The 24,643-nt window shown below is 38.8% G+C and overlaps 1 protein-coding gene across 4 annotated transcripts in view; it reads right to left on the bottom strand.

The window, feature by feature from the left end:
- Nucleotides 1–24,150, bottom strand: part of SIK2 (salt inducible kinase 2) — a 129,931-nt gene extending 105,781 nt beyond the window's left edge. For 3 of the 4 annotated variants that reach the window (XR_009490585.1, XM_059874912.1, XM_059874911.1), the window contains exons 1-3: nucleotides 23,860–24,150; nucleotides 10,514–10,630; nucleotides 7,697–7,760 (exon numbers count right to left, since the gene is read on the bottom strand). Coding sequence is in view for 3 of the 4 variants with exons in the window: in XM_059874912.1 (XP_059730895.1) it covers nucleotides 7,697–7,760; nucleotides 10,514–10,630; nucleotides 23,860–23,994 (316 nt within the window). In the remaining variant the exon portion in view is untranslated. The remainder of the gene's footprint in view (nucleotides 1–7,696; nucleotides 7,761–10,513; nucleotides 10,631–23,859) is intronic. The other variant, NM_001192277.3, reaches the window with a different exon arrangement.
- Nucleotides 24,151–24,643: the final 493 nt, after the last annotated feature.

The raw sequence follows: 24,643 nt of genomic DNA, 5'->3' as shown, positions 1-24,643 counted from the left end.
ATCTAATTTGTAAATTTCTAGTTGGGAACCAGGTCTCTCTATTGCTGTCATCCCACATCACAAATATTCTTCAATCACATCTGCTTTAAAATGTAACTCTCTCTGTTTTCCTCTCTTGTGAACTGACAGATTATAATTACTAATGTATAGACTCAGGAACTGCATGGTTCAAATTCAGACTTTCCCACATACTTGCTGTGTAGGGCTTCCCTGGTGGCTCAGAGGTTAAAGCGTCTGCCTGCATTGTGGGAGACCTGGGTTCCATCCCTGGGTCAGGAAGATCCCCTGGAGAAGGAAATGGCAACCCGCTCCAGTATTCTTGCCTGGAGCATCCCATGGATGGAGGAGCCTGGTGGGCTACAGTCCATGGGGTCGCAAAGAGTCAGACACGACTGAACGACTTAACTTTCTTTAACTTTCTTTACTTTCTATGGAAAAATTACTGAATCTTTCCGTGCCTATCTTATTATACAAGGTTTTTGTGAGGCTTAAATAAATAATTCATATAAAGTACTTTAAATAGCACCCAATGAAAAGGAGTACTCAATAAATGCTGTTATTTAGGAAATATCTCTTGCCTAAAATCTTTTCTCAAGAATCTGACAGTTCAGTTCATTCAGTCACTCAGTCGTGTCCGACTCTTTGCAACCCCATGAACTGCAGCATGCCAGGCTTCCCTTTCCATTGAACTCATGTCCATTGAGTCGGTGATGCCATCCAACCACCTCATCCTCTGCCGTCCCCTTCTCCTCCTGCCTTCAGTCTTTCCCAGCATCAGGGTTTTTTCAAATGAGTCAGTTCTTTGTATCAGGTGGCCAAAATATTGGAGCTTCAGCTTCAGCATCAGTCCTTCCAATGAATATTTAGAACTGATTTTCTTTAGGATTGACTGGTTGGATCTCCTTGAAGTCCAAGGGACTCTCAAAGAGTCTTCTCCAACACCACAGTTCAAAAGCATCAATTCTTCAGCACTCAGCTTTCTTTATAGTCCAACTCTCACATCCATACATGACTACTGGAAAAACCATAGCTTTGACTAGACAGACCTTTGTTGGCAAAGTAATGTCTCTGCTTTCAATACGCTGTCTAGGTTGGTCACAACTTTTCTTACAAGGAGGAAGCATCTTTTAATTTATAGCTGAAGTCACCATCTGCAGTGATTTTGGAACCCAAAAAAATAAAGTCTGACACTGTTTCCACTGTTTCCCCATCTATTTCCCATGAAGTGATGGGACCGGATGCCATGATCTTAGTTTTCTGAATGTTGAGCTTTAAGCCAACTTTTTCACTCTCCTCTTTCACTTGCATCAAGAGGCTCTTCAGTTTTTCTTTGTTTTCTGCCGTAAGGGTGGTGTCATCTGCATATCTGAGATTACTGATATTTCTCCTAGCAATCTTGATTCCAGCTTGTGCTTCATCCAGCCCAGCATTTCGCATGATGTACTCTGCATATAAGTTCTGCATATAAGAATCTGACAACTAACATCTTAATCTAGGCATTCAGCCTCCTATCTCTAGACAATAAAATAATCTCCTAGATGGCTTCTTTCCTCCTTTACTTCACACTACATACCCCTGTTGGATTTATCTTCCTAAGCAAGACCTCACACAGATAACTACCTTTTGGCTCATCATCACCTTTTGGCTCACAGCTGCCCACTCTAACAAATCATCCTAACCCTTTATCAAAACACTCAAGGTTTTTCACAACTGACCCTACACACCTCTCTAACATATGCTACTTACTTATAGGAGTAGGTAAAGAATTCAAGAAGTATTCAAAAAACTGTGCCTTAAACAGAAAAAGCCAGAAGCTGCAATATAATCGTATTACTTAGGAAAATGGAAGCAAATCTGATTAATCAGCTGAAAGAAGTGCAAGTAGCAGCCCCTGTGAAAGAGAAATAGGTGTGGAGAAGAGGATGGAAAACTGGCCTTTTTTCATAACAAATTTGGCAGAATTATTTAACTTCTTACCCAAGTACATGTTTAACTTTTATAAAAATAAAACTTGTAAGATAGAAAGATACAGACCAAGAAAGATGGAAAGAAAGAGATGGAAGAAGAGAGGGAGGGAGGGAAGAAGGAAGGAAGACTGATTATTAACTGAGGCAACTGGTTATCCATAACTAAGGATCATCTGTGGACCTATGTAAGGAATAACTGGACACATTCATTTACTTAGTGGAGCTACCCTATTTGCAGACTGAAGTCTGAATTTTATCCAATAAGTAATAGGAAGGTAAGTAACGGTTAAACAACACAGTAGTAATATAATAAAACTAATAGTTGGGGAAGATTAAACAGGAAGTATATCAGAAATGTACTTGACTGGAAAAGAAAGAGAGGGTGATAAAATATGAGGTCTTCATAATTGAAATGAGGTGATGAAAGCCTAGATAAGGGTGATGACTGTGGAAAACAGGATTTAATTTTCAAGTTATTTTCCAAGAACACAAAGTATGACTTGCTGGTAACCTTTAAACTAAGGGAATGGGAAAAAAAAAAAAAAAAAGGTGTGTGTTGTGGGGAGAACACAGGGACTTCCCTGGTGGTCCAGTAGTTAGAATTTACCTTCCAATGCAAAGGATGTGGGTTCAATTTCTGGTCATGCAACCAAGATCCCACATGCTGCAGGACAACTAAGCCCGTGTCCCACAACTAGGGAAAGCCTATGGGCCCCAGTGAAGACACACCAGCAGCCAAAAAAAAAGAAAAAAAAAAAGCCCACAATGCCCTCCAGCACAGAGGAGGCGCTAAAGGTGTATTTGTAAAGAGTAACCTCAATATTATAAACATGAACAATAGATTTTAACATATAGTTCTTCATACATAGTTCGACATCACATTTGTGTCATCTAAAACAGACTGAAAAGGTTTTCAGCTCAGAATCGACTGGGAATGTTATATATATATTTTCACTACTTGATTAATATTCTATGGACTGCATCTTCTCACTTCTATTTTACTGTCCTCATGGGTACCACATGAGAAACTGGCTTTGCTTACAACTACTTAAATCTACAGCTTACTGTGTCTTATCTTCCGTATTTATTCTGGCCATTTTACATTCAAAATAAAATTTCTATATTAAAAATCTCAAAATTATGCTTCAATTTATATAAAACAATGTGACCCAACTTTAATCATCAAAGGTCTTAGCAAGAAGGAGTAACTGAGAATTTTCCATTTTCATAAAAATGACATCTAACACATAATAGCCATTTCTCTCTAGTTTATCAATAAAACTGCAGCCTAAAGCTTGAAAAAATATTCCAATGAATAAAGATTTCAAAGTCCTTCCCTTGACCCCATTGCCCTTCTCAACTACCTTCTCCCACCTATTTTGCCCTCTCTTTGTGAAGAAGAAATCCTTTTAAGAGCTGTGTATTTGGCTCTCTCCGGTTTTCTTCTCTCATTTGCTCTTCAACATAGCTTTGGCCAATTCAATGCTTAAATGTCACTCCTCATCTTTCTTGACTCGCAGCAGCATCTGATACAGATGCTCACCCTGTCCTCCTGAAAACACTTAATTCATGTGTTGGTTTCCAGGACACTGCATTCTCTTGGTTTTCTTTTCTTCTTTGCTGGTTCTTCCTATTTTTCCAAGTTTTTAATGTTTGACTGCCTCAGGGATGAGACATTGGTCTCTTTCCTAATATTCAATATTTGGGTGGTTTTCATCTGTCAAGAAGTCCTACTGATTCTACTCATCCAAAACAGACCATTAGCATACTTAGCACCATGCACACTTCTGCTACCCTGGTCTGAGCCATCATTATCTCTCCTACCTGGGCTCCCATTTCCATCCTTGCTCACTATTATCTACTGCTCACTACTATCTATTCATTGCAGCCAGTGATGCTATAAAAATATTAACTTCCATGGTAGTCCAGTGGCTAAGACTATGTGCTTCCTATGAGGGGGCATGGGTTTGATACCTGGTTGGGGAATTAGATCCCACAAGCTCTTGTTGTTGTTGTTCAGTTGTTGTTGTTGTTCAGTTGCTCAGTCATGTCTGACTCTTTGAGACCCCATGGACTGCAGCATGCCAGACTTCCCTGTGCTTCACCATCTCCCAGAGCTTGCTCAAACTCATGTCCATTGAGTCAGTGAAGCCATCCAACCATCTCATCCTCTGTCGTCCCCTTCTCCTCCTGCCTTCAATCTTTCCCAGCATCAGGTCTTTTCAAATGAGTCGGCTCTTTGCATCAGGTGGCCATAGTACTGGACCTTCAGCTTCAGCATCAGTCCTTCCACTGAATATTCAGGACTGATCTCCTTCAGGATGGACTGGTTTGCTCTCCTTGCAGTCCAAGGGACTCTCAAGAGTCTTCTCCAACACCACAGTTCAAAAGCATCAATTCTTTAGTACTCAGCTTTCTGTACAGTCCAACTCTCACATCCATACATGACTACTGGAAAAACCATAGCTTTGACTATACAGATCTTTCTTGGCCCACAAGCTCTGGGATGCAGCATAAAAAAAAAAAACATATGTGTGTATGCATATATATATAAATTAGATGCAATCACTTCTTTGCTCAAATACCTCTTGAATGGTTCTCTAATTTTTTTGAAGGTAAGAATCACAATCCTTACATGGTCTGCAAAGCTCCCAAATCTGCCCCACTGCTGCCTCACCTCTACCTTTCTGATCTTGTCTGACCTTCCTACTGTTCGTCCTTGCTGGCTCCTCCCTCTTGCTTACTTCTTTCCAGTTGCACTGGCCTCCCTGCTACTCCTTGAACGCACCAAGCACACTGCTGCCTCAGTACCTTTGCATTTACTCCTTCCTCTACTGGGATCACTCTCATTTCCCTACATCTACATGACTGCTTTCAAGTCTTGGCTCAAATGTCAGCAAGGCCTTTCCTGACCACTCTATCTCATACCACAAACAACTCTCCCACTCCACATGCCCCCTTCCTTCCTTTCTATTTTTATAGCATGTACTACCACCTAGTATACTATATACAATTTACTTATTTTGCATATTGTCTCTCTCTCCACAATAAAACCTAAGGTTCCTAAGATAAGGAATTTTTGTCTGTTTTCCTTATTGGGGAATTCTTCCCACACAGAAGAGTCTGTGGTATACAGTCAGTTTTCAATAAAGATTTCTTGAAAGACAATTAACATGGGGTAGCCAGCACTGTAAACTAGACTTTTTTGGCTTCAAGCCCACACAATTGTATTAAAACATCAGTTAAGAAGCTTCTAGTTGAAACAAATAGCTAAAGAATTTAAATAACTTGAAGACAGAGAAATAATAATAGCCATCCAAAATGAAATGCAGAGAGAAAGAGGAATTTTCTAAATTAGAATCGGTGAACAGCGGGAGGACTTTAAACAGCCCAATATATGCGTAATTGGAGTCTCTGAAGAAAAAGCCAGAAGAATAATGGCTGAAAATTTAATGAATTTCATGAAAAATTAACATTCACAAATTTAAGAGGCAACAAACAGCAAACCTAAGAATCACGAAGAAAACCATACAAAGGCACATCATAATCAAACTGTTAAAAACAGTGATAAACAGAAAATCTTAGGAGCAGCCAGGGGAAAAGAGCACACTTTATATATGAGATACAAAGGAAAAAAATGACAGCAGACTTCTTGTCAGAAATAATGCAAAAGAGAAGACAGTGGGGCAACATCTTTAAAGCGCTGAAGGAAAAAAGTCAGCCTAGAATTACATATCCAGTACAAGTGTCATTTAAAAACAGACAAAATAAGGATTATTTTAGATACACAAAAGCTGAAAGATTTCATCAACAGACCCGCTCTGTAAGAAATGCTAAATGAAGTCCTTCAGGCAGAAGAAAAATGATGCCAGATAAAAGTATGTATCCAAATAAAAGAATAAAGATGAGAAAACATGTATCCACATATGGGGATGTGTCAATGGTAAGTCCACTAGTAAATGTATGAGTTTTAAAAATAATGAAATCTCTTTAAAACATAATTAAATTTTTAAACAAAAACAACGACACTGCATTTTGTGTTTTATCAAACAGGTATAAATAAAATGTATGACAGGACAATAAAGGCAAGGAGGCATTGAACAGAAGTATATCATCAAGGACTTCTCTGGTGATTCAGTGATTAAGAACCTGCCTTGCAATGCAGGGGGTATGGGTTCGATCCCTGGGCCAACTAAGATGCCATGGGACAACTAAGTTTGCGTGCACAACTTCTGAGCCCACGCCCCCACATGACGCAACGAAGATCTCAGGTGCCGCAACAAAGACCTGACACAGCCAAATTAGTTAACTAATTAAAAAAAGAAGAAGTATATTATTTTAAGGTTCTCGCTAGTGGTAAAGAACCCACCTGCCAATGCAGGAGATGCAAGGGATGTGGGTTCAACCCCTGGATCGGGAAGATCTCCTGCAGGAGGAAACGGCAACCCACTCCAGTATTCTTGCCTGGAAAATCTCGTCAACACAGGAGCCTGACAGGCTACAGTCCATGAGGTTGCAAAGAGTTGGACAGGACTGAGTGACTGAGCATAGTAATATATACTATATGTTAAGCGGTGAATATTATTTGACGGTAGTCTCTAAGTTAAAGACTTACACATGAATGTTCACAGTGATTCATGTATAGTAGCCAAAAACTGAAGCCAACTGAAATGTCCATCCACATACAAATGGATAAGCAACCCGGGGTATACTTACAAAATTATATACAACCTACAATAAAATGAAATGATACACTGATAAGTGCAACTAAATGGAGGGACCTTAAAATAATTATACTGAGAGAAAGCAGCCAGAAGAAGAAAAGGTACAGACTACATGAGTACCTTTAAACTGCAGAAGAAATAATCTATAGTGACAGAAAACACATCAGTGCTTGCCTAGTGGTGAAGTGGGGCAAGAGAGATTACAAAGGGTTACGAAGAAACTTTGGGAAGTGATGGTTATCTTGATGGCGGTGATGGTTTCTTTCACACGTGTGTCTGAAAACTTATTAAACTGTTCACATTAAGTACACACAATTTATTGTATGTGAAGTCCTCAATAAAGCTATTTCAAAAACAATTTTGGACTTAGGTTAAAAAACCAAATATTTAGACTATTTAGGGTGTTCTTATTCCATAAAGGAACAATAAAATAGATGAAAGCTAGAACCAATAAAATAGTTATAATTTTAAGAGTTAGAATGGGTCATACAAACCAATTAATCAAATACTTTTTATTAAGAAATAAAGAAACTGTGAGTCCCAGAGAGGTTTAGTGACTTTCCAGAGACCTACAGCTAAAGCTAACAGCCACAACAGCAGGGAATGTTATTTAGGTCACCACTGTATCCCCTACACCTAGTACAATGTCTGAGACATAGTACAAGCTCAATAAATATTTGTTGACTTATCTTTTACCCAGTAAAGAAAGTAAAAAGGAAGATTAAAAGAATCTCCTTTGCAGTATGACTGAAAGTTTCCCTCAACTTTGATTTTCCAATCTCTTTAACACAGATGAGAGAATTAAGCAATAGCTTTAATATCATAAATACAAGAGAACAAATTATATTCCATATTTTTAGCTTACTGTATATTTTATTATAATACTTTAAAATTTCTAATTCACATTAGCAACTTTTAAGCAAGTAGGAGAATTAATAGAAAATACTCTATTCAAAAAGCTTACTGACATTTTTCAAATTAAAAGATTGAAAGAAATGTGCTTACCAAAAATTTCTCCATTTTTGGCATATTCTGTCACAAGGTACAACATGCTTTTGGTTTCCATTACCTATTGATAAGTAATTCCATATTAGTTTGACAGGAAAAGATTGCTATTTACTACAACATTCTGTGAAACCGTTGTTGTTTAGTCACTAAATCATGTTCAACTTTGCGACTCCATGAACTGTAGCTCGCCAGGCTACTCTGTCCATAGGATATTCCAGGCAAGAATAATGGAATGTGTTGCCATTTCCTTATCTAGGGGATCTTCCTGACCCACAGATTGAACCTGCGTCTCCTGCATTGGCAGGTGGATTCTTTACTACTGAGCCACCAGGGAAGCCCTCTATGGAATTACCTAAATCAAAACAACTAATAAAAGCATCAAGTTATAGACGATTCGGAAGCTGGTGATGTTTATAAGACTGACCATATCCTTATCCTAATACTTTTGTGAAAACTCTAGATTGTGCGTCTTCCAACGTGGTTTACAACCAGCAGCGGCAGCACTGCCCAGACGCCTGTTAGAAGCATAAACTCTCAGACCCCACGCCAGACCTACCGACACAGGTTTACACTTTCACCACACCTTCAGGTGACTATCATTCTCATTCAAGTTTGAAAAATACTGATACACGTAATAGGAGTTTTGAAGAACAACTTTTTAACCTCCTCACTGACTTTTCTAGCTGTGTTATATGGTAGATTATGATTAAGAAACGAATAATAAAATAGAGCTGTTAATCTGACCTATAACCTAGCTAATCTGTCACAGTGTGGTAATCCTCTTACTACACTTTCACGTTTTTACAAAGTACTGTTATTTTAAAACATTGTTCAAAATCTTCTTCTACAGTTCCACTGCAATACATTTTTATTTACATTAGTTTTTCTAAATCTAGAAAGGAACATACATACTGGCACATGCTAGTAAATGTAATATTTAACTACTATCTACTGAAAGGCTAAAAACCAATTTTGCTCTAACATTCGGATTTAAGACTGTTCCTAAAACAGGCTAGAAAACTAAGGGCTACCTACAATCTGGGTCTAAACAAGTCAAACAGTAAATCAATGTAACTGATTACTGGAGTTCAAATAAACACAGAATTATCGTGTGAATCATGGCAGCTTTTGGTTTGTTTGCTTTGTTTATTAATTGAAGTATAGTTGAAGAATCACAGTAGTTTTAACCTCAGTTTGGGCTATGGTTCATCAGACTTCTAAGCATGTGATTAGTTTATTACAAGCATCCTCTTTAGGGGAAAAAAAAACAGCTTAAAGGGAGAAGTACTCTGATATAAATTTGATTTAAGAGGCCCTCTGCAGTTTAGAACCTTAGGAATTGTTTTGAGTGGCACATACACCATAGTCTCTCATTCTCAGCTAACGGAAATGCTCTCCAACAGTTTCCACAAGGTTTAAACTCAAAATCTCTCTCAATAAAGCCAAATATGTATATGTATGTATGTGTACATGTAAATGTACACACACACACATATGTAGATGTATTTATGAATATATACATGCAGAGACACAAACTGTATACTTGCGCCATTTTATAAATACATACATTATAAAATGAACACAAGAAGATAAATAGAAAAGATAAACAGAATTGGAGCTTCTAATTTTTTTTTACTATACCCCGAGGGACACTTGTGCTAACCAATCTGAGTGCACAGAGTAGTGTTCTGGGCTTCCCAGGTGGCGCTAGTGGTAAAGCACACACCTGCCAATGCAGGAGACGTAAGAAACGTGGGTTCGATCCCTGGGTCTGAAAGATCTCCTGGAGGAGGGCATGGCAACCCACTCCGGTATTCTTGCCTGGAGAATCCCATGGACAGGGGAGTCTGGTGGGCTACAGCCCACAGGGTCACACAGAGTTGGACATGACTGAAGTGCCTTAGCACGCATGCATGCAAAAGTGTGCTGGCTCTAGCTCACGGAGGGAGAAAACGGCTCTTTTAAACCAATTTCTGCAGTGCAAAAATACTCCTACCAGCACTGATTCTGAGCTATCAGCATGTTAACTGACTCACAAAACTTCTGAAAATTTGACAATCAGCTCCCACAGCAAGTATAGGCTGAGCACAGCACATCTCTAAGGTCACACACTGCACTTTGGAGAGCAAAGTTATAGACTAGCAAGCACACTATAATATTTTAGCTTAAAAATAGTTTTCTAATATAAAAATTCTAAATATTAATAGAAATATAAAACATTTTGTATTACATTACCATTCTTAAGCATAAATTACTCTTTAGAAATCTGAGAAAAATCTTCCTTTTAAAAAGCATGGCTTACACTTGAAACTCATGCAGTTTATTTTACAAAAATTATACCTTAATAAGGTTAATTTTTTTTAAACGAAGGATTTGCTTTACCTGATAAAAGAACCCTCTTTCAAATAAAGACTTGACTTTAGGTATTATAATGTATGTCACTAAAGTAATAGTCTATTTTAGCCTTTGTAGTTTATATAATATAAACAGCATTATTTTTTAAATAAGCAAAACTGTTGTATCCATTAAACCACCCACCGCCAAAACCCAGCAGGCTTAAGCAGATTATCATAAATGCACAACTACAAACTTTGAAAGTAAATAACTTACAGTCTGAGAGACAACTGAAAATTAAGCTGGGAGTAGTTTTTATTTCCTAATTTTTAAATATAGAGAAATGGAAACATTCATATTAATAAAAGCATATAATTATCTTTTTAGAGACTGAAAAAACTAACATAAAAGAGAAAAATGATGATGTAAAATAGAGTTCTGAATGTGAGAAGCATGGAGAAGTATAAAGTTAAGTCATACCTGATAAAGTTTGATTATGTGAGGGTGGTCTAACAGTTTCATTATTTTTACTTCTCGGTAGATTTTCTCAAGGTTCACTTCATCCAGCTGAGATTTATCTATTATTTTTATCGCCACCTGCATCCCAGACACAAATAAATACAATTAGTATAAAAAGGTTAACATTTTCCAGTTATAAATTTTTAAAATAAATGACATCTAAGACTCTACCAGTAGGTAGGTCCCCATGACAATGATGATAACTAGTTTAAATTCAATGCTCATTCATGCATCTTACTGTCTCAAACATCTGCCATGTATAAGGCGCTGTGGCAGATTTTGCTTGGGAGTGTTTTTAATGTGGTATGATGAATAACCCTTTAAAGCTTTATTTTAATGTGTTATGAAAAATAATAACCCTTTAAAGTTTTACTTTAATAAAACATAATTCTCTTTTTGTACAACAGTTAACTCCTTACTCCATTTAAAAACTGAGGAAATAAAATCTCAGCAATTTCAACAAGTCGTCATCTCATTGCAAAGTACCTATAAACAAATCATCAACCAAATAGAAGATAGTTTCTATGATAACTGAAATTCAATTTGTCTAGAAAAGCAAATGACAGGTTCCAAAGCATACAGACTTTTCTGGAAAAAAAAAAAAAAACAAACACCTAAGTATAAATAATTAAAATCCAACTACTTGAAAAATGCCAATTGGATTAAATTTTGTTTTAAAAATCAAGTGCAAAACTTCAAATGTTAGTAATTATATGAAATTTTTACTTAAAGGAATCTGATTTTCAAAAAACATGGCCTCTTCCTGTCATAGCTACACAGAATAATTTGAAGGAGATGCATCTGAAGGTGAATAACTAGGCAGTCATAAAACAACAACTGTGCAATTTTTTTCATGGAACTAAAAATAACTATTTTTTTTTAAATTTCAGTAGGCATTTAGTTAGGAAATAAGTCATTCTGACTTAAATAAAACTTTCAGATAACTGGGAACCACCCAAACTTAATTATAGTAAGTTCTGAAGAAATTCTGAAATGTACTTCACATTCTACCCAAAAGTATTCTGAACATAATTCAGGTTTTATGTTGTTGTTTCAGGATAATTTTAGTATCAATTCTTGCATTTCTGGCTTCCCAGGTAGCACTAGTGGTAAAGAACCTGCCTGCCAAGGCAAGAGACATAAGAGCTGTGGGTTCAATCCCTGGGTCAGGAAGATTCCCTGGAGGAGGGTACGGCAACCCACTCCAGTATTCTTGCCTGCCGAATCCCAAGGACAGAGAAACTCGGTGGACTACAGTCCAGAGAATCACACAGAGTTGCACACGACTCAAGTGACACAGCACAACAATCATTTTACTGCCATAACATTTAGAGCTCCTAAAAAGTAACCAAGATAATTGGACTCAATTTGTCAATTCACTGATTTGAATTCACCAGGCTGATTCCTTGGTGGCTCATACAGTAAAGTGTCTGCCCACAAGGCAGGAGACCCAGGTTCAATTCCTGGGTCAGGAAGATCTCCTGGAGAACGAAATAGCAACCCACTCCAGTATTCTTGCCTGGAAAATCCCATGGACAGAGGAGCGTGGTAGGCTACAGTCCATGGGATTGCAAAGAGTCAGACGTGAAGGAGCAACTTCACTTTCACTTACAGTTTTGTCAACTCACTTAATTCCCTTCAGTTCAGTTCAGTCGCTCAGTCGTGTCCGACTCTTTGCGACCCCATGAATCGCAGCACGCCAGGCCTCCCTGTCCATCACCAACTCCTGGAGTTTACCCAAACTCATGTCCATCGAGTCAGTGATGCCATCCAGCCATCTCATCCTCTGTCGTCCCCTTCTCCTCCTGCCCCCAATCCCTCCCAGCATCAGAATCTTTTCCAATGAGTCAACTCTTCGCATGAGGTGGCCAAAGTACTGCAGTTTCAGCTTTAGCATCATTCCTTCCAAAGAAATCCCAGGGCTGATCTCCTTCAGAATGGACTGGTTGGATCTCCTCGCAGTCCAAGGGACTCTCAAGAGTCTTCTCCAACACCACACTTCAAAAGCATCAATTCTTCGGCGCTCAGCCTTCTTCACAGTCCAACTCTCACATCCATACACGACCACAGGAAAAACCATAGCCTTGACTAGACGGACCTTTGTTGGCAAAGTAATGTCTCTGCTTTTGAATATGCTATCTAGGTTGGTCATAACTTTCCTTCCAAGGAGTAAGCGTCTTTTAATTTCATGGCTGCAATAACCATCTGCAGTGATTTTGGAGCCCAGAAAAATAAAGTCAGCCACTGTTTCCACTGTTTCCCCATCTATTTGCCATGAAGTGATGGGACCAGATGCCATAATCTTCGTTTTCTGAATGCTGAGCTTTAAGCCAACTTTTTCACTCTCCTCTTTCACTTTTATCAAGAGGCTTTTTAGTTCCTCTTCACTTTCTTCCATAAGGGTGGTGTCATTTACATATCTGAGTTTATTGGTATTTCTCCTGGCAATCTTGATTCCAGCTTGTGCTTCTTCCAGCCCAGCGTTTCTCATGATGTACTCTGCATATAAGTTAAATAAGCAGGGTGACAATATACAGCCCTGACGTACTCCTTTTCCTATTTGAAACCAGTCTGTTGTTCCATGTCCAGTTCTAACTGTTGCTTCCTGACCTGCATATAGGTTTCTCAAGAGGCAGGTCAGGTGGTCTGGTATTCCCATCTCTTGAAGAATTTTCCACACTTTATTGTGATCCACACAGTCAAAGGCTTTGGCATAGTCAATAAAGCAGAAATAGATGTTTTTCTGGAACTCTCTTGCTTTTTCCATGATCCAGTGGATGTTGGCAATTTGATCTCTGGTTCATCTGCCTTTTCTAAAACCAGCTTGAACATCTGGAAGTTCATGGTTCATGTATTGCTGAAGCCTGGCTTGGAGAATTTTGAGCATTACTTTACTAGTGTGTGAGACGAATGCAATTGTACGGTAGTTTGAGCATTCTTTGGCATTTCCTTTCTTTGGGATTGGAATGAAAACTGACCTTTTCCAGTCCTGTGGCCACTGCTGAGTCTTCCAAATTTGCTGGCATATTGAGTGCAGCACTTTCACAGCATCATCTTCCAGGATTTGAAATAGCTCAACTGGAATTCCATCACCTCAACTAGCTTTGTTCGTAGTGATGCTTTCTAAGGCCCACTTGACTTCACATTCCAGGATGTCTGGCCCTAGGTGAGTGATCACACCATCGTGATTATCTTGGTTTTTAATTCCCTTAGACTCCTGTTAATACAATTAATTCTTTCTTCTTCCCTTACAGCTCTCTGTCCTGTGCTGTTAAAGTCCTACTGTAAGGTTTATTTCTTACCGTTCTCTATTTCTATTTTGCTGTCCATAGCTTGTTGCTTAATTTGAATTAACTGTAACTCATAGAACTCAAGCTTCCCATGGGAAGTCAGATTACTAAATATAATGGGTAAAATTAAATTTATTGCCTAAGAAGAAAGGCGGTAGCTCCTTCTTTCTTTTACTGAAAAGGCAGTAAAGTTTGCAGATTTTGTGGTAGTTTCATTATGTTTGGCGGGGAAGGCAATGGCACCCCACTCCAGTACTCTTGCCTGGAAAATCCCATGGATGGAGGAGCCTAGTAGGCTGCAGTCCATGGGGTCGGGAAGAGTGGGACACGACTGAGCAACTTCACTTTCACTTTTCACTTCCATGCTTTGGAGAAGGAAATGGCAACCCACTCCAATGTTCTTGCCTGGAGAATCCCAGGGAGAGCGGAGCCTGGTGGGCTGCCGTCTGCGGGGTCGCACAGAGTTGGACACGACTGAAGCAACTTAGCAGCAGCAGCAGCATTATGTTTGGTGGTATTTTATTTATTCCCATGATCAAAATATTCTAGAAAGTAAGACTGCTAGATGAGTGACTGATTAAAACTGTACTTACTATTAGGAACATTATTGGGCCACCTCAAATCTAAATCTTTAAGGTGACCCCCTTCACCTAATTAAGAGTATGACAGAATACAGTATTATCAGTTATTCAGGGTAACTTTGGGTAAAAGCTGGCAGATAAAAGGGTAAGTGTATATTTTAATATCCTCAATATTCCTTAGGAAGGTAAGATGGAGGTTTACAGATGCATATTTTGAAGAAAATTTCTTGCCCTACAATTTTTGGAGTGCATCTAGAGATCAGTAGTCCTTCCCAAACAAAAAGCTTTTATAATGAAATGGGTCATAAATATCTACTAAATAGAAAAAGAATAATAAATAGAAAGGAATCATGTTTTAAAAATTTTAGCATGATTACTGTCATTAAGAAATTTATTCTATATAACATCTTGAGTATCATATTTAATGTTCAAGAAAAAGTTTAAATACTAAATAACAATTAAAGTTAGGTATTACCGAAAAGATATCTCCTCTTTGACACTCTTTTGGAATCTTAAGAAATAAGATAAATTTTATTTCATTTATTTCTCAATTTTTAGAAGTAAATGTAACAAGCAGTACACTGATGAATTGATGAAACTGAGGTTGAAAAGATCATTACAGAATCCACAAAGGTCTTAAAGCTCAAGTGAATTAATGGGGGGAAAAAGTCACAGGCCTTCTAACTTCAAGTTCCATCTTTTCACCATTCATTGAACATATTAGTCACACATTTATTGAGCACCTGCTGTATGCCTGGAATTAGGCCTAGGATACAAAAATGAACAAGATCTGATTCCTACCTTCAAAGAACTTAATAGGTCTATGAGAAAAGGGGGAAGACATTTTGGAAAACAAATTTTATCAACAAACAAACAAACAAAAAAATCTGCATTTGGGGATTTCCCCAATGTTGTATGCAATTCCGAATTTACGAAAGAGTTGTGTTCCACTAGTTCATTTTAAAGGTAGCTATGAACTTAGATTTCTGGGAACTTCCTCTCTGCATCCCTTCTCTACTTAGTTCCAAACATAGTACCAAGGACAAAATCTGCATGGTCACAACAAAGTCATGCATGGAACTCTAAAAATCAATGTATCTTTTCTTTGTTGTTGCTCATCTAAATTGGGCCTTCCCCAGTGGCTCAGCAGTAAAGAATCTGCCTGCAATGCAGGAGACACAGATTCGATCCTTGGGTCAGGAAGATCCCCTGAAGAAAGAAATGGCAACCACTCCAGTATTCTTTGGAAAAGAACCCAATGCTGGGGAAGACTGAGGGCAGGAGAAGGAGGCGACAGAAGATGAGATGTTTGGATGGCATCATCAACTCAATGGACATGAGTTTGAGCAAACTCTGGGAGATAGTGAAGGACAGGGAAGCTTGATATGCTGCAGTTCATGGGGTCACAAAGAGTAGGACACGACTGAGGAGCCTGGTGGGCTATAGAACACGGGGTCGCATAGAGCTGGACATGACTGAGCACCTGAGCACTAATTCCTAATTATGCATACAATATCTTTTTAAAAAAAACTTCAATGAATTTATACAGCAATAAAAAAACTGGGGGGATACAAAAGGAAAGTTTTCTATATAACTCGGGAAACAAGGATAATTACTATCAACTAAATTTCATGTAAAGCAGCAATACTGGATATTCAATCTCATAAACAGGAAAATGTATATATACCTAACATAATGTGACATGTCAACTAAATCTCAAAAAATATTTTTCACTTGTTCATAAAGATGAAAAAGTGAGCACCCTTGTGAGCTGAAGTTCAATGAGATGGCTATATATATACACACATATGTATTGCTAGTAGGAATATAAAATTGATTATAATTTTTCTGGAAGGTAATCTGGCAGTCTTTACCAAGAACCTTAAAAATCATCCATCCCACTTGGAAATTATTTGCAGGAAATAATCTGAAATGATGATCAAGATTTATGTGTCAATATATTCAAAAGTATTTTTTATAATGTAAAAAACAGAAAACAATAATTGGGAAATCATTACATGACTTATGGTGTATTATGACTATCACATGACTTAAAATAGTTCCTTTTAACAATATGAAGAATGATGAGACTAAAATATTAAGTAAAAAAATGAGAATATCAGTGCAGTTTCAACACAAAGTATACATAGAAAAAGAGCAATAAAAACTAGATATAAATATGATGAAAATATTATCAGTGGGTGAAAAATCATGATTTTATTTTCCTAATTTACTTTTCAGTGCAATTTTTCTTCAATGAGCATGAAAAATTTCTTCAATGAGCATGAATTACTTTTCTAACTAGAAAAAATGAAAAGTGAAATAGTTAAATTTATTATACAGACTAACTTCTCCATCTGTGAAATATTGGTCATTTTCATTTTTTTGTTTTCTAAGTTCTCTATAAATGGCTATATTATTTAATAAGATTTAAATCTTAATTATGAATAAAAGTGTTTCCAACAAGATTAAGTTAAAAAAACATGTAAAAGTAACAACTATGTAAAATATAAATTTGCAAGAAGACAAAGGATTAAATATAAGATCAGAAATGAAATGGTGTTCAGCTGATGAATAAAAGGGATTTTTTTCATTTTTCAAAATGTAATTTAATGGTAAGAGTTCGCTTTCTGATACTTTTAAAAAATTATTTCACTTCTCATAAAAGATATATTAATTTCTTGCACTTAAAGAAACCACACACAAAACTGGTTTTGGGGGACTTTACAAAGAAGTTATACAATGAAGTTATTCTTCTAATGAAAAATCAGAAGGCATTAATAAATGTTTGCTGTCTCAGGTAACATCTGCTTCAGTGTTATTTACTACTAATACATTAATTATACATTGTCCTTCTGAAATACCAAGTAGCAAAATCCTTACCATATAGTGAGACCTTTGAAATTAAAACATAAACACACTTTTCAAGCTCACACATCAAATCACAGGTAGAATCTGAATATACCAGCCTATGATTTGATTTAATAGTGACTGTGATTGAGTGGTCTACAACGAAACGGTTTCTGAAAAAAGTAAACTGCTAACTGCTAAGTCGCTTCAGTAAAAGTCAGTAGCAAATGGAGTTCTCCAGTTACCCTTTTAGAATAAATAAATTTAACTTTTTTCCCAATTTAAAATTTGACTTGTAATAAACATACACTCCTTGACCCAAGAATTCCACTGCTATGGGATTATTCTAAGGAAATAATCAGATAGATGCACAAAGATGTATATAACATGATTATTCTCTGAAATACTATTTTAGAAAGAGAAACAGCAAGACAGAAATGATCTAAATGTTCAATAACAGGAATTTATTAAAATAAAATATAGATGGTCAAATTCAAAGATACTATTTAACCATGCTTTAGACATTTTTCTGTAACCTTGGGGAAATGTTAACAAACATACTAAGTAAAACACACAGATTTTATGTATAGGTGACATCAATTTTATTACATACATATAAAATATGTGTGAACAGCTAAGAGGATAGGAACCAAATATTAAGTGGCTGTCTCTTGGTCTGGATGGTGGAATTAAAATAAGAATGTTTTTATTTTCTTCTTCAAGTTTTTCAACAATGTCTACAAAGAACATACATATATTTGTAACTGGGGAAAAACACACAAATACTATGTTTACTTTGAAAAAGAAAAAACAAATTTTAGCATCAATTTTCAGTTTAATTCACCCAAGATTCATCTCTTAACCTGTTTAAAGTATTTTTAAAATGAAAAGTTTCTGATGAAATTCCCGAATGTAACTGTCTTTCATTCTTGTAATTATCTCAAACGGGATATATGGGCTATTTCTCTTTGAAGGGTGGGAAAGCATTGTCCACAAATGTCCTGTATAAAGAACTTTTACCTAAATAACATATTTCAAATATATGGAGGTGGAAGGTAGAAGAGGTACATTAAAGAAGAAAGAAAGAAATCTTAATGAATTTCTGGAACCCATTCGGTTCCAAGGAAGTGAATTTGCCATCAGCATTGGCCATGAATCAAATATCATCATGTGAATCCAGGAATCAAGGCCAGTTTCAGTTATTTCCAAATAAATGTTTTCTTAATTGCCTGAGACAGAATTTCCCAGTAGAATTAAAAGCAGAATGCATTAAACTCTGGTAAGCATTTCTACAGAATATGAACATTTATACAACTTATTTTCCACATTTGTCCCCACCCTCCCTCCCAAAGAACAGATCATTTTGAACAATATTTCGCAGAATAAACTTGGCAAATTTTACTTGTCTGGGTGCCAAGAAACTAGAGAACAATTTCAAGCAAAACATGTATGTTCCATGAAAAATCTAATTTTTATTTCAACACACAATTAAAGATCATACATAGACTTAGTTACAGATATTAGTGATCAAGTTATTTGGTAACAATTCCTCTTGTTGAACATAGTATAGTTGCTTCTTGACATCTGGAATATTTCACAGAATAAGATTAATAATATCAAGATTACAGAAAGGAGACTTAAAATTTTTAAGTAAAATATAAAACTCAAATGTATTAAAAAATTGAGTTGTCCTCTTCAAGAAATTCCATAATCAGTAATATGCTCTTCTCTTGTTTCTACCTTTGCTCTAAAAATGCAATTTTGTACTTTAACTATTTGGAGAACTTTAAAAATACTTACATTTTAAAGTAGTACTTAATTTACAAATTATGCCTAAATATAAAACCCTCTGAGCACACAAAGAATTGTCTTCAGTGGAAAAAAAGCAGCTTTCCAATGTCCTTGCTATCACTGTTATATTCCAGATTTTTTAAATAAGTAATACCTGCATGCCATTTCAATAAACTAATTTTCAGAACCTGTATGAAATATATTTAAGATCCCATGGACCAAACATTTAAAGGCTCTTTAGCCAAGCAAAACAAGAGGCATGGTATTGAGGAAAACAATGACCTATTACAGAAATGGTCTGAAAATAACTAATAATGGTTATCTTTGGGTGCTAATATTATGGTTAATTCATTTTATTTAGCTACACTTCTTAAAATGTTCAATAATAAACATGATAGATTTGATAACAGAAATACATTATTTTTTAAATGTAAAAATAATACCTTCTCACTTGGTAATTTCCCTTTAGGAATTTACCTCCAATCACTCCTTCCTAAAATAACTGAGAATGCAGATACAGAGTTATATACATAAAAATACATTGCAAATTATTTCTTGTAAATGAAAACTTGAACATGTATAATTAATGGTAAATAAGAACACTGTTAAGTAAAACAGGATTCATCTCCAAGGAAGAACACTATGCAGCTATTAAAAATGTTTAAGAGGCTTCCCTGGTAGCTCAGTGATAAAGAATCTCTCTGCTGATGGAGGAGACATGGGTTCAATCCCTGATCCCAGAAGATCCCTCTTGCCCCCGCGGAGCAACTGAGCTGGGGTGCAACAGCTATGGAGCCTGTGCTATACAGAGCCTGGGAACTGCAACCACTGACCACACGAGCGCCAACTACCGACGCCCTCAAGCCCCGGAACCTGTGCTCCGCAGTAAGGGAAGCCACCGCAACGAGAAGCCCACACACTGCAACCAGACAGGAGCCCCTGCTCCCTGCAAGTCGAGAAAGCCTGTGCAGCATTGAAGAGCCAGCACAGCCAAAAATAAATAAATAGTAAAATGTTAAGGTATTTAATAAAGTTATATATAAGAAGCAAAATGTTGAGGCTATAATGATAAGTGGAAAAAAGGATACAGTTTATATAAGTGTATCTACTATGTGATGTCATCTGTGGAAAAAATGCATTAAAAAAAGACTAGAGGGAAATATGCCATAATGTTAATGATTTATTTCTATTGAGGGAGGAATTACACATGTACTTTTTTGTGCACTATATTCTTTATATTTTCTACAGTAAGACCATATTTATTTAACAGTAAGAGACAAAAATATTTAAGGGCACAAATGACTTTTCTGAAATCTTACTTGATGGACAATAAAAAACAACAAAAAACTAGTCATACGCTTAGTTAGAAGGAAAAAGTTATTTACTAGTGCAGTATTAATAAAATACACTTCTCAAAGACACTCAAAGCATAGCAAAATAGCAACCATTGACTGCCTAAAATAGTTTAATAGTCTAAATACTACTATTCTTTTCCATTATGCTAATTTTATAAAATTAGCTACTCTAATTCATAAATCACAAACAAATACTACAAAGCGTTTATGAAGTATTATACTAAGAAGCTGGGTTCTACCACCACCTGCCTTCCCTTTTGTGTGTAAAATTTACACAGAGATCTAACATGAGAACACTGCTTCAGATGATGATGCAATTGTATTTCTTACACAATGTTAAGCTATTTGATAGATTAGACCAAAATGAAGATCTCTCTTGTCAACTGATTTTTTTTTTCCACCTGAAAAAGCAAACAGTCTTGGATCTCCCAAGCTCTGTAAAAATGCATCATTTTGGAGATACGAAACAAGAGATAGAGAAAAGTCAATTTAAAAAAAAGGGGGGGCCCAAACGCTCATTACTTAAATATTTAAACTAAACCCTAAAAATTGCCTGATGTTCAAACTTCGGAAAAAAGACCTCTATATTTTAAACCACAAACTTACATTGATGCTAGTGCATACTATATTGAAGAAACTTTTCTAAGCAGTAAGTATAATCATGATATTTTGCCAATATTGTTCTTTATGCCATATTAATTGTTCTCGCTGTAATTAGTATGTTCAGCAATGAGAACCTCAAATGATGTTAAATAGCACTTTAAAGTTTCTACTATCCATATTACTTATAATATCTGAGGAAGTTGTTGTGCTTACCAAAGATACACATTCAGTGAATAAAAACAACAAATACTGCTTTAAAAATCCTCCTTAACAAATAGCATACTACAGTAAGGAACAACTGTATCTGTGCTAAACAATTCTTATGACAAATTACCACAGAAGTTCACAGAGCAACTTAATAAAACTTGAGATTTACAGGAACTTTTCTCATTAATACCTTGCTGTTCCCCTCACTCCTCTTATCTGTAATACTTCCAGTTACACCAAATTACCACACTCATACTCACCCACCTTAAACTTCACAATTTTTCTTTTTATATGTTAAGAACACTTTCTTTAGGAAAAGCAACAGTAAATGGGTTCTATGTACTAGAAAGTTAGCTTTTACCTGAAATGATTTTACAAATGTAAACCATGCCCACAGTTCAGGATCTGAGTGCTCTTTCTTTTTTTTTTCTAATTTTATTTTATTTTTAAACTTTACATAATTGTATTAGTTTTGCCAAATATCAAAATGAATCCGCCACAGGTATACATGTGTTCCCCATCCTGAACCCTCCTCCCTCCTCCCTCCCCATACCATCCCTCTGGGTCGTCCCAGTGCACTAGCCCCTTGATGTGACCTGTGCCTTCAATTACAAATGCCTTGATCTCACCGATAGCCAAACCATGATACTACTCCACACTGCCCCCTAGCTCTACAAGAGAGATCAGTTTAAAAGTAACACGGTTTGAGATGACAACCTCAAGAAAGTGTCAGTCACTCATAGCTCTACTTAAGTAATTCTTAGATACTATATACTAATAGATCAGATCAGATCAGTCCTATTTACTAATAAGTAACAGCTGACAAATCTTTCAACTAACACTGATAAGAGCTGATGAGAAAAAAATAATATGAGCTGATGGGTTTGGAATTCAATCACTGAACAATACAGTTCAAAAGTTTTGTAGAAGCTCTTTCTAACTGTGAAATCTGTTTAGTTTTTAGAGTCGTTAAAAATGTGTACTTATAAAAAATACACATTAAAAATGTCTTCTTTTCATGTAACTAAAGGGCAAACAGCATGGCATTAAGCCATGTTTCTTAAGAGGAATGGAATCAATTTCTTCGTTTTTAAAAATACTGGGATCAGATTAAGTAATCTCACTACAGTCACATTATTTACATTAAAAACTTAAATTGCTAACTCTGGTAAATTTGTGAGAGGAAAATTTGTGACCTTGGCTCTGATGTTAAAAAAAAAAAGACACACACAAAAATGGTCGGAATTCGGCTGCCTCAGTCAGGATCAGCAGGGCAAGACGAAAAATGAGAATGACAGAATGACATATGCCCCTTCTTTTTGGAAACGGACTTCTTCACAGTAAGCAAAACTTCTAAGAACAACAGCTACAAAAATCACTCAAGTTTTCCGATGCCCTTCACCTTACACAGGCATTCTGAAAAAGAATCCTGTTATTTCATATCCAAACTCTGGTACCTTCGCACTAACAAGGTGAAACGCTGAATAGGATGAAAAGTGGGAAGGGAAAAAAAAAAAAAAAAAGCAAAGGATGAAACTCCAGAACAACTACAATGAGGCAAAGTAGAGTACGCCAAAAACACAAGGTTTTATTCTAAAGAATGGTTTTGTTTCTACCGTTTTTCTAAAGTATTTAATTTGCACGTCTTAAAATAGAGACCCTGAGGAGAGCAGCTTGAGGCGGTGAAAGGAAGGGGGGGCAGGTTAGGTAAGAACAGAGACTTGCGAGAAAATATGTGCGGTGCGCGAGAATGTGCGATGGAGGGCGGGGGGAGATGCTGGCTTCCCGGTCAGGAAGCAGTCGAGGGCTTTTAGAGTAGACAGGTAGAATCTGACGCGGCTTAAGGAACGCGTATTCACCGCCAGAACGCACACCTGGTAAAGAAATCACCTAGCATAAGACCAACCCCACCAACTGTGCGAATGCCCAGATGACCATTTTAACCGGCTCTATTGTCTGGAGTACTGAGGTGGAAATGCCTCAGGCGCGAGATCCAGCGAGCCTGACACCAGGTCAGAGATACTGTCTGGCACCAGGAACGGAGAGAAGATGGGACCGTGGCGCTCCGGGCTCCCGGCCTCCCGGCCTCCGGGGGCCCCCTTCCTCGAGCGGCCGGGGAGGGGGCGCCGCGGTTCCCCCGGAGCCTCGAGGAGCCCCGTCCGGGGCGTCGGGGCGCAGGCGGTCCCCTCGGCCGGGCTGGCGACGCCTCTCATCGCGCAGCCCAGGAGCGCGGAGACTTCCCCTCCCACCCCACCCCCAGCTGAAAGCCGGGAAGACGCGGAACTTGGGCTCCGGAGCGGAGGCCCACAGACTAGGTCACGGCCCCGGGTGCGAGGCTCTGGGCGAAATTCCAGGGGGCCCCCAAGGGTGGCCCAGAGAAGGCAAAGCGCCTGGCGGCCCGGCTCTCCAAATCGGACGACACCCAGGTCCGGGCGACGCGGCCCCGGTCCCCGTGGTGTTCACCGACCCCTGGAGCTCTCTGGGTCCTCACATTCCCAGGCCCTCTCGCCTGAGCCGGTGACCCGGCCTCTCGGAGCTGCCCAGGCCCCCCGCGGCAGCCGGCCCTCTCGGCCAACAGCTCGTCTCCCGAACCCTCGCCTCGGACGCTCCCGCCGAGCCCCGGGCCGCACCTCCGTCCTGGTGATCCGGTGTCGCCCCAGCTTCACCACGGCGAAGTTGCCCTTGCCCAGCGTGCCCTCGATTTCGTAGAACCCCACCCGGACCGGCCCGCGCTGCAAGTGCCTCGGGCCATCCGCCATGACCATGCTGGGCCCCGCTGCCAGGCACGGCGGACTGGAGCGCGGACTGGCCGGCGGGCGGGCGGGCTGGCGGGCTGGCGGGCGGACTGGCTGCGCGGCTCCGCTCGGGCGACTGCGGCTCCGCTCTCTCCTGCGCTCCGTCCCTCCCGCTCCGCAGGGCCCAGCCAGGCGCGCGCCGCCGCTGACGTAAGCCGACGTCAGGGGGCCGGGACAGAGGGGCGGGGGCGGGACCGGGCCTCGATTGGTCACCATGGCGACCGGAGCCCCGCCGACGTCGGCGGCGAGCGGCCGCGAGGGAGGGCAGGTGGGAGGGGCCTGGACGGCGCGTTCCTTCCGGGCTCCGGCGCCCTCAGAGCTCACGGCCGCCTAGCTGAGGAGCGGGGCGGGGTCGCCGCCTGGCCCGCCCCGCTCCTCGGCCACCCAGCCGAAGGGTAAGAGCGAGCCCTGGTGGGCGGCGCGGAGGGCTGCAGCGACTGGGGCCGGACCTGGGTCTCCTTCCCCTGCCCCCGGCATCTCCTTCCCGGGGCCAGGCGTTCCCCGCCCACCCATGGGACCTTCCCGCCAAAACCTCTCGCCTATGACTACTGTTCTTCCTAAATTTGGCACGGGCGAAGAACTCTGGCTGAGCAATGCATTGCTCACAGGCTCCTTTCTT

This window comes from Bos taurus, chromosome 15 (genome assembly GCF_002263795.3).
Source record: "Bos taurus isolate L1 Dominette 01449 registration number 42190680 breed Hereford chromosome 15, ARS-UCD2.0, whole genome shotgun sequence".
Classification (NCBI taxonomy): Eukaryota; Metazoa; Chordata; class Mammalia; order Artiodactyla; family Bovidae; genus Bos; species Bos taurus.
Note: the sequence above shows the minus strand (reverse complement) of the source record. Positions and strands in the feature narration are given on the sequence as shown.